Source organism: Triticum urartu, chromosome 7 (genome assembly GCF_003073215.2).
Source record: "Triticum urartu cultivar G1812 chromosome 7, Tu2.1, whole genome shotgun sequence".
NCBI classification, from domain to species: Eukaryota; Viridiplantae; Streptophyta; class Magnoliopsida; order Poales; family Poaceae; genus Triticum; species Triticum urartu.
The window spans coordinates 20,223,545-20,234,410 of record NC_053028.1 but is presented as its reverse complement, the minus strand read 5'-3'; the positions used below and the strand labels follow the sequence as shown (position 1 = coordinate 20,234,410).

At 49.9% G+C, this 10,866-nt stretch overlaps 1 protein-coding gene across 1 annotated transcript; it reads left to right on the top strand.

The window, feature by feature from the left end:
• The first annotated feature begins 329 nt into the window (after window positions 1-329).
• Window positions 330-2,131, top strand: LOC125522812 (aspartic proteinase nepenthesin-1-like). Its single transcript, XM_048687843.1, has one exon. The coding sequence runs from the start codon at window positions 501-503 to the stop codon at window positions 1,995-1,997; it is 1,497 nt and encodes a 498-aa protein (XP_048543800.1). The 5' UTR covers window positions 330-500; the 3' UTR covers window positions 1,998-2,131.
• The last annotated feature ends 8,735 nt before the right edge of the window (window positions 2,132-10,866 follow it).

Here is a 10,866-nt window from a genome sequence, read left to right as displayed (position 1 = left end):
GACACACTATGGCCGATCTATGCACGACCAGCAATCCAACGGACGTTGCATGGCTATGGACGAGATTCACTGGCTGGATTTCAATGTCGTGCGCCGGTCGTCCAACCTTAGTCGTCCGCCTAGCACTGCTCTTATCCATCATCCTCTGTTTGGTACTCTGCGAGAATTGGCAAGTGTTATATGTTGAGCTCGAGCTCCATTGGTACGAAACAACCCGGTAAATTGAGCCCAAGCAGTATGTACCTCATCCAGAGGCACCATCGCCGGGGCATTATGCTAGTGTTTTTTTAGAGCGTTTTTTGGGGTGCATTGTGCTAGTTACATGCGTACACCTTTTGCTCACGTCGTTGGCTGGACTCTTGTGAGATGTGAGGCATGCATCCAAGCATATCTAGAGCAGGTCGTAGCGGTGGCCGCTGGTTCAGTGTGGTGCTGGAAGCATACGCGACACCGACGGCAAGATGTGGAGCGATTCACGCTAGGTGTCATGCATACGAGCGATGCTCGTGTGTGAGCTAGCGTGCTTCTTTGTTGTGTCATGGCAACCGAACACGATAAATTCTTTGTTGTGTGTGAGCTCAACGGCAATGCAGTATAGCGTCTGCAACTCCACCATGAAAGGCTGGCCAGTGTCGCCGCTTTTTCCGTGCGTTCTTCTCTTCCTGACGTTCTTGTTCGCTTCGTCTGTCGCGGAGCCGGTGGCCATGCGCGCCGATCTTACACACGTGGACAGCGGCCGCGGCTTCACCAAGCACGAGCTCCTCAGCCGGATGGCCGCCCGGTCCAAGGCCCGCATGGCGACCCTACGCTCGTCGGGCAGCGCCCCGGCGGTGACCGTGCCAGTAGCCCGGGGCGGCTTGGACGTGGGTTTTTCCGAGTACCTCGTCCACTTGGGCGTCGGCACGCCGCGCCCGCAGCGCGTGGCGCTGACGCTGGACACCGGCAGCGACCTCGTCTGGACGCAGTGCGCTTGCGCGGCCTGCTTCGACCAGCCGTTCCCGGTCCTCCGCGCCTCCGCCTCCAGCACCTTTCGCCGCGTCCCGTGCTCCGACCCTCTCTGCGGTCACGCCGTGTACCTCCCGGTCTCCGGGTGCGCCGCCAGAGACAGGTCCTGCTTATACGCCTACGCCTACGGCGACAATTCGGTCACCACTGGCAAGGTCGTCGAGGACACTTTCACATTCAATGCTCTCGGGGGCAAGAAGCACGCCGCCGTGGCCGTGCCCAACCTCCGGTTTGGCTGCGGCATGCTCAACGTCGGCCACTTCAAGTCGAACGAGTCCGGCATCGCCGGCTTCGGGCGCGGCCCGTTGTCGCTGCCGTCGCAGCTCAAGGTCGGCAGGTTCTCCTACTGCTTCACGGCCATCATAGAGTCGAGGACCAGCCCGGTGTTCCTTGGCGGCGGGCCGGAAAACCTTGAAGCTCATGCCACGGGGCCCATTCAGTCCACCCCGTTCGCCCCAGGCCCTGCGGGTGCGCCTGTGGGTAGCTCGCCATTCTACTACCTTTCCCTCAGAGGAGTCACCGTCGGCAAGACGCGGCTGCCGTTCAACGCGTCGGCGTTCGCGCTCAAGGGCGATGGCTCCGGCGGGACGATCATCGACTCCGGCACGGCCATCACGACCTTCCCGCAGGCCGTGTTCCAGAGCCTCCGTGAAGCGTTCGTGGGGCAAGTACCGCTACCTGTCGCCAACGGCTCCACCGACGCCGACGGCAGGCTGTGCTTCTCCCTCCCGGCGATGAAGAAGGCGCCCGCCGTGCCGAAGCTGATCCTCCACCTGGAGGGTGCAGACTGGGACCTTCCACGGGACAACTACGTGCTGGATAACGACGACGACGGCACCGGCGCGGGCAGGGAGCTGTGCGTGGTGATATCTTCGGCGGGCAAGAGCGACCAGACAACCATCGGCAACTTCCAGCAACAGAACACGCACATCGTCTACGACCTGGAGAGCAACAAGATGGTCTTTGCGCCTGCGCGCTGCGACAAGCTCTGAGTTATACTATAAGTGTGTGACCAGACCATATCGAGCGTGCGCCTGCATGTAATTGTATGCGACCGCAATACATGTATCGTGTTCTGCTGGCGATTCTTCTGGTACTAGCACTAAGTAAAGAACGTGTTCGCTAATCTCAGGTGGGGTCGCTGACAGGGCATTAATTTCTTTTTCCCCGGAAAAACCCGGAGCCCCCGTGCGAGGCGACTAGGGTTTTGAGGGTGGATACGGCGGCGCCCGTTGTGACCGATCAGCGGGGCGAGTGGAAAACTGATCGGAGGATGGCCTCATCCGCCGATCGAGGCAAGGATCAAACGCCTCTGTCGCCGGAGGCGGCTAGGGCGAAGTTAGCGGAAGCCTTGGGAAAATTGGAAATCTCGACAGAGGAGGCCACGCCGCTGGTGCTAGATGATCGGGAAGAGGAAGAGAAGGAGAAGTGGATGGTGGCTGGCAAGGTTCTTCATCGGAATATTATGCACATCCAAACCATCACTAGTGCCCTTCGGCCAGCATGGGGTAACCCAAAAGGTCTCTTTTTCCGACCGGCGGGAGATAATATGTTTGTGGCTGAATTTGCTACAAAGAGAGATAGAGATCGTGTGTGGGAGGGATCCCCATGGCATGTGAGCAAGAACGCTGTGGTTCTGTCTGAGTTTGATGAGTGTATGAAGCCGTCAGAGCTGCGGTTTGATAAGATCCAGATGTGGGTAAGGGTTGTGAACCTTCCTTTTCATCTGAGGGATGACAAGTGGGGAAAAGCAATCGCAGCGTAGATTGATAAGAATGCAAAGTTTGTGCAATTTGATTATGCGGCGGGTTATCTAAGGGCAAGAGTCACCGTTGATGTGGAAAGCCCTTTGAGAAGATGGATTTGGATTGAATCAAAGAGGAGGCAGTGCACAGATAGGTACGACATTGAATATGAAAATGTCCCTCACTTTTGTTTTTCATGTGGCCGCTTAGGCCACTCGGATCTGTATTGCCCAACGCCAGGAACAAGAGATGAGCATGGCGATTTGCCGTTTGGGAAAGGTTTGCGAGCTCCTGAAGAGCGTCGTAAGGCTACATCGTATGACAGTTCGTCGAAGGAGCATCAGGGGACACAAAATAGTAAAAATGATACCCACAACTCGACGACGGCTGCTGATACAGGTGGTGAGGTGAACTCCCCATCCAAGTCGAAGGTCTTCCAGAATAAGAGAAAGGGGGGACCTCAGGGTCCGAAACAGGTTTATCGCAGAGTTGAGCTGCCTCTTCTGACGGACGTCGCACATACAGATGCTATATCAGGCACAAAAGAGGGAGAGGTAGGCGCAGACACAAGTTCAGGACAGGGGGATGAGGAAGTCAGAGAACCTAAGAAGAAGAAACTGACTCCCACGAGCTCAGAAAATTCGGCAGCGGCTGTGAGTCAGCCCTGCCAGGGCAAATGAGTTATCTAAGCTGGAACTGCCGGGGGCTTGGGAACCCCGGGGAAGTTCGAGAGCTTCGCAGTATTGTGAAGCAAGAAGCGCCCGGTCTCCTGTTTGTCATGGAGACAAAGATTGCAGCGGTGAGAGTGGAGAATTTACGGACATCGTTGGGTTTTGAGGGATGTGTTGCTGTTAACAGTGTGGGTCTCAGTGGTGGGATTGGTATGTTCTGGTCTCATGACTTTGACGTAGAGTTAAAGAGTTACAGTGCCGGCCATATTGATGTCATGGTGCGGAGGAAAGGTGATGATGGAAGAAAATGGCGAGTGGCTGGTTTCTATGGAGCTCCAAGGGCTGAAGATAGACATCATAGTTGGAGATTCATGAGAACTTTGTTTGCAATCCAACATGAGGCTTGGATGTGTATTGGTGATTTTAACGAAACTTTGGTAGGATCGGAACACTTTTCACGGTCCTCACGTCCGGAATGGCAAATGCGAGCATTCCGTAAAGTTATGGATGAGTGTTCCCTAGTTGATCTTGGCTACTCTGGAACGACATATACCTGGGATAATAGACAGCCAGGAGGATCAAATGTTAAAGCAAGGCTTGACAAGGCATTTGGGAATGAGGCTTTTATGAACATGTTTGAACATATCAAAGTCCGTCATATTGTTGCTACGGAATCAGACCACTATTTTGTGTGTGCAGAGGTCCGGGAGCGCGCTAGTTCAGGGGGTCCGAGGGGACCTAAGCAATTTCGGTATGAAGATGTCTGGCAAACGCACGTCGACTATGGCAAATTAATTATTGATAACTGGCAGCGAGGTGCAGGTCGTCGGGGTCTTCAAGGTGTTACTCAAGCCCTTACTGCATTGCAAGGCAATCTGGTAGTGTGGGGGGCAAAGGAGTTCGGTTCTCTCACACGCAAAGTTCGCCGGTTGCGCGATAAACTTGCACGGTTGAGGATGTCAGCAGTAGGGAGGGGACCAACAGAAGAGGAGAACACAATTACCAAACAACTGAGGTTGGCTCTCAAACAAGAGGAAATCTGGGTCCGTCAAAGGTCTCGTGTGTCATGGCTTCGGGAGGGGGACAGAAACACGGGCTATTTTCTTGCCCAAGCTGCCCAGCGAAAGCGCATGAATAAGATTGAAGGACTGGAGCGGTCTGATGGCTCTGTGTGTGCAAATGGGGATGAGGATCGGGTAGAAGTTCAGGCCTTCTATCAAGCATTATACACGTCCAAGGGCTTTCACCAGATGGACGAGCTACTACAAGTAGTACCTCCTCAGGTCACGGGTGCGATGAATATTGAGCTACAGAAGCCATACACCGAAGAGGAGGTCCGGCGAGCTCTTTTTCAGATGGCCCCGTCGAAGGCACCGGGTGTGGATGGTTTTACAGCTGGATTCTATCAAAGACACTGGAAAATTTTGAAAGATGATATTGTCCCGGCTGTATTGGACTTTCTAAATGGGGGTGAACTGCCATTGGGTCTAAATGACACTTCCATTACTTTGATTCCCAAGGTGAGGTTCCCTCAAAAGATCTCACAGTATCGTCCGATATCCCTATGTCCAGTTCTATACAAAATTGCCTCTAAAGCCATTGCAAATCGGGCTAGGGAGTGTCTGGATGAAATCATAGGGGAAGAACGAAGTGCTTTTGTCCCTGGACGTTTGATCACTGACAATGTTTTAATTGCGCATGAATGTGTGCATGCCATGAAGAAGAGGAAGAAGGGGGGCAAAGCGGTATGTGCAGTCAAACTTGACATGATGAAGGCATATGACAAAGTGGAATGGCATTATCTTGAGGCGATTATGTTAAGGATTGGTTTTGGGGCAGAATTTGTCCGTTTGGTAATGAAGTGTGTGACTTCAGTACGTTTCTCGGTGCGCGTCAACGGAGAGTTGCTGCCATTCTTCACCCCGTCGTGTGGCTTGCGACAAGGTGATCCAATTTCGCCATATCTCTTCTTGATATGTGCGGAAGGTTTTACATCCCTTTTAAATATGTATGGTGGTGCATATGTTGACAAGGGAATTCGGGTAAGCGCTCGTCCGCCTTGGATAAATCACTTGCTATTCGCAGATGATAGTCTGATCTTTATGCAGTCTAGAGCTCAATCTGCCCATCGATTGAATGAGATTTTGCGAATATATGAAGAATGTTCGGGTCAGACAGTGAACAAGGAAAAGAGCTCTGTTTATTTCAGTCCAAATACAGCAGCTCCACTTCGACATGAGCTTAAACAAACTCTGAATATTAATGTTGAAGCGTTTACTGAATGATATCTTGGTCTACCTACGGCAGTGGGTAGGATTACAAGCGGTACTTTTGATCACATTGGGGAAAGAATCCGTAGCAAACTCCAAGGTGGATCAGAGAGGATGATATCTTGTGCCGGCAGAGAAGTGAGGTTGAAAACAATTGCTATGGCGATTCCAACTTTCAGCATGTCGTGTTTCAAGTTGACCAAGAAAGTGTGCAAAAGTTTGGTCTCATACATGGCCAAGTACTGGTGGAGCAGCTCCCTTGACCGACGCTCTATGCACTGGTTGTCGTGGGAGGCGCTAGCACAGCCGAAGGCAAAGGGAGGGATGGGATTCCGGGATTTGGAGATGTTTAATACTGCTCTTCTTGGCAAGCACGGATGGAGATTAATAACGAATCCCGATACTCTTTGCGCACGGGTACTAAAAGGAAAATATTATCCTTCATGCGAGTTTCTGCAAGCTACTATTCCGAAACATGCTTCTGTCACTTGGCGAGCGATAATGCATGGAAGGAAAGCTTTGAACTCCGGCCTGATCAAACGTATTGAAAATGGCACAACGGTTAATATATGGACGGACAAGTGGATTCCGAATACCATCAGGATGTCTTCTGTTTTGAGGCTTGGAAACGCCCAGATTAACACAATTGGACTTGGAAATCTGAAGTGGTCAGGGAAACTTTCATACCCCCCGATGCGGATGCAATTCTTAATATCCCCTTGAGAAGGGGAGGGGGTGATGATTATATGGCTTGGGCTCTAGAAAGGAACGGGATTTATACTGTAAAATCAGCGTATCGGTCTCTAATGATTCAGAACGAGCAGTCTGCTCTGGAAGAAGGGACGATCACGGAAACTTCAGAGACAGAAAAACAGTTATGGTCTCGGCTCTGAAAGCTGAAAGTCTTGCCCAGAGTACGTGTATTTTGGTGGCGAGTAATGCGAGGAATCCTCCCAGTGGAAAGTACATTGACGTTTCGTCATATCTCAACGACTAGCAAGTGCAAAATCTGTCTTAGTGAGGAGGATCTGATGCATGCCCTGTTAAACTGCAGCCAGGAGTTTCTGGACTGCAGCACGGATTTGTTGGGTGTTAAACGCCCAGATTTACATCCACATACTTGGAGAAAGGATATACTGTGTGATCCTAGATTTTCAGAGGCTGATAAGGCAAGGTTGGTATCTATTATGTGGTCCATTTGGACCTCCAGGAATAATCTTACTCATGACAAGGGTACTCTTGACCCAGTTCAGTCCATGAAAATCATTCGGGAGTCTTTGGCAGTGTTGGAATTGCCAAGGGAGCATGCCCGAACGCTTTCAGGGCATGGCTGGCGTCCACCTGATGATGGGTGGATAAAAATCAACACTGACGGAAGCATTGCTATGGAAGCGCGGCGAGGTGGAGTTGGAGGCGTGGCTAGATCTTCCACGGCCCTGAGAGCTGCCTGGTGTAAACCGTATTCAGGTATTATAGACCCTCTCGTAGCTGAAGCACTTGCAGTTCGTGATGGAGTTATCTTTGCAAAGCTTCGGGGCTACGACAAAGTTGTCATTGAAACAGACTGTATGAAGATAGTTGATCTCTGGAACTCGCGTCAGGCTCATCGAGCAGTGGTGGCGCCTATCTTGTTCAAGATTGGGGAGCATGCTTGTAGTTTTTCTTCTTTCCTTGTTCAACATGTGTGTAGATCAGCAAACTTTTCTGCCCACCTTTGTGCCAAGCAGGCTAGCACTTTGGAGGTTACAGATTGCTGGTTAGACGTTATTCCGAGTTTTCTTGTAACTAGCCTCCCGGCGGATGATGCTGGGGCGGTTGATGTTGAATAAAGCTGCCCAAATTTCCCCGCAAAAAAAAATCTCAGGTGGGGTCCATGTGGCGAGTGATAGCGGCGAGCTTCGACCATGGCAAGGCCGGGCCGACTTCGCAAGAGACGGGGACGGCGCTGTGAGCCCTAGCTCGTGCGACCTGCATGCATCCACTAACAAACCACTACATGCACATCCATATCCCTAGCTCGTGCAGCCCGCTAACAAACCAACGTATGCGGCCGATTTTGTAGCTGCTGGACGTAGCGTCCAAGCGAGCCTCCGCTGCGCACGCATCCCTCGGACTCACGCGCCATCCCCGGCACACACGCACGCATGCATGCGACCCTAGCTCACACGCCATGACATACTCGTGGTTTATCTCCTAACATGGTTTGAGGGGTGTGGGTTCGCCGGATAATCTGTTGGCCGGTGGGGATGTCTAGGTGGTGGGAGCATGACAGCGGGCGGAGTTGAGGGGAGGGCGGGCAGTAAGGCGTGTGTGGGAGTGCTGCTGGCCGAGACTGGTGGTTTCAAACGGCCCGACCGGCATGGTAAGGAGATTGGAGTTGGATCAAGGTTGGATAGTGACTAGAGGAAGGACACCGTTGGGACGAAGAGGAAAGGACATGAGCCATTGGATGCTGATTAGATGGATGAGAAAAAAGAGAGCGACCCCCAAAAAAATATTGAGGCACCTATTGAATATGCACTCCCAATATAGTATTCCAGGGTTGCACCAGCGAGACCTCGATGCAATTTTCTCTGAAATGGACGACTGCTCCCACAGCACAGAGGTCTCCAACTTCAACGATAGGAACGACGAGGGCGACAATGTTATCTTCATTTCCTATGGTAAGCAGGAGTAGGTGGTGCAGCCTCGTCTGGCTCTACTGATGTTGTATTGCAAGAGCCCGGAACCATGGGGAGGAAGGTGCAGCTGCTCGTGTAACTGGCAGCCTTGGACAGTTCTTGAGCTGGGTGATAATGGAGACCCACCCAACACCCATTGGAGGCCGTCTAAGTGTATCCTACCACGCTCTGTGTTGATGGCTAGTGATCGTTGGTGGGAGTGGTACCGAGAACCATAGTTTGCTGCAACACCAGCGCCTGGTAAAAGGTACCCCTTGCAATAGAGAGCAGATACCTATGTGTTGCCGTTGTAGCTTGGGTAGGAGATGAGTACTGAATGTTTCAATGTAAGTTTGTCCTTGAGTTCTTAGAACATGGTAAAGCGATGTTTGGCTTCGGCATTTAGCTTTCAAAGTTGTGTTCTTCAATCTTGCTCCTTACTGGGAGTAGAAAAGCCGATCTCTGTTGTGAAAAGGAGCTAGAACGCAATTACCTGTTTGGACCAGAGAAGAAAATGTTTCTGTGGATGTTTAACTTCCATTTTACAATAAAATGAAGCGGGAATGGTCACTGTTTGAACTGTATTTAAGAATCACCAAAAAGCCAGTGAATTGGCATGTCCTTCTTTCCAGGGCTCACTTTGTTCTAAAAGAGCACGAAGAATGTCAGCGTGGTAGGACTGATCAGAAGTGTAGGCAATGGTTGATGCCTGGATTCCTAAGAATCACCTAAAAGAATGTTCCTGAATCACGGTTGGTGGATTCTCAACAAAAAAAAGAGGATCAGAATTGGTTTTAGTAACTGAAAGTGTGGCCTTGCCAATATATGCACATTAGTGTGCTTGGATCTGACAGTCATACATGCAGTATTTAGTGCTAGTGATCAGACAAGTGCAAGTACGTAGGCATTCTTAATTAGCGTATGCATGGTTGTAATACACCATGTGAGGCCGGGGGTCTTCCTCCTTTTCTAAAAAAAAATACACCATGTGAGGGTAAAGCTGGATCTGCAGGCTAGGTTATGATGAGTTATTTTCATTGCCAGGAGAGCTTTGTCTTGAGTCCTGACTGTTCTCTACAGCCTTGAGTGGACAAATAATTGAGAGGATTTGTGGTATGGTCTTGTCGCTAACAAAGATGCTTGTTTCACTACTAAACCAACAGTGGGGTAGTGCCGTGGTGGTGCAGTTGGCTAGCGCATAGATCTCATAGCTGCAACGTGAGTGATCCTGAGGTCGAGAATTCTAGCCTCTCTCACCCCAATTAGGAAGAAACAGACCATTTGTGATGATGAAATGCTCTGTGACAACTTGGGTCGTCACATGTACACCTGAATTATTAGGTGAGCTGAGCTACTCTGAACCCTGATCTCTCTTTACTTTTTTATCGTGGTATTTATTTTGATGAATAATCCATGACAGCATGAATTTGGTATGGCTCCATTGCCATGGTTTGCTAGTAACATTCCCCTTAGGCCTTGTACAATGGGAGGTGCTTAGGGGAGGTGCTTAGAGAAATAAACCAGGCTTTCTTTAAGCATCGGTGCTTATTTGTACAGGATAGACGCTTAACTAAGTGTATCTCCTGTAGAAATAGGCACCGATGCTTCAGAAAAATCCGGTTTATTTTTCTAAGCATCTTTCTAAGCACCTCCCATTATACAAGGCCTTAGGGTTGCTCATATTTAGATGTGCCATGCATGCTACAGACGTCAAGGGCTACACCACTTTCTGTAAAATTAAAGGACCACAACCGTTCCCAAGTGCTGTTTGGTGAAGCAATTATGATATCTTGGCCACACAAAACATTGGTCTCTAGCTGACCTCCTATAAATAGCTCGCATACTTGTCATGTACCAGGCCACACTTCAGTTTGTAGAGGGCTAAAGGAGGATGAAATTGTGCGGAGGAGAGATAACAAGTGATGAGCGAGGTGAACTACCCCGATGGTCACATAGCACGATCTAACGGGGAATGTGATGCATTGGTAATTTGAATCGGGAACAATAGTAGAAACATAGTTCATGTACGGATAATAAAGCTAGTGAGTGTAAAACCAATGACACTTCTTTATTACTTGTAGGAGAATACACCACAACTCTCTGTTGTCCTGTCGGTGTTACTCTACCTAGATTGTCAAGTCGTGTAGTTCATCACTAGAGTGGCATATGGGTAGTTCTAAACAGGGGCGTAGTTCTAGCAGGGCCATGGCCTGCCGCGTGGCTGTATAATCCTTCGTTCGTTGTAGCTTCTTTTACCACTGTACTCCCTCCTTTCCGGTTTATAAGGCTCAATTCAAAAATCTCACCAACTAAGGTAGATGATGAGTGGTGGAATATTTTTTATAGTTTGCAAAAATACCCAATTAATGCTGTTGTTTTCCTCAAAAAATTATGTTTACGAATGCATTAATTGCAATGCATGCATGCATAAAGTGCATGCATTGGTCAGTTTTCTCTTAATACTTGCATGCAATGATTTAATGCATCTTGAAGTCTGAACATGTGATGGGGAACA

Excerpts from the sequence above, each read along its gene's own strand:
- LOC125522812 (XM_048687843.1), top strand. The coding sequence starts at position 501 with ATGCTCGTGTGTGAGCTAGCGTGCTTCTTTGTTGTGTCATGGCAACCG.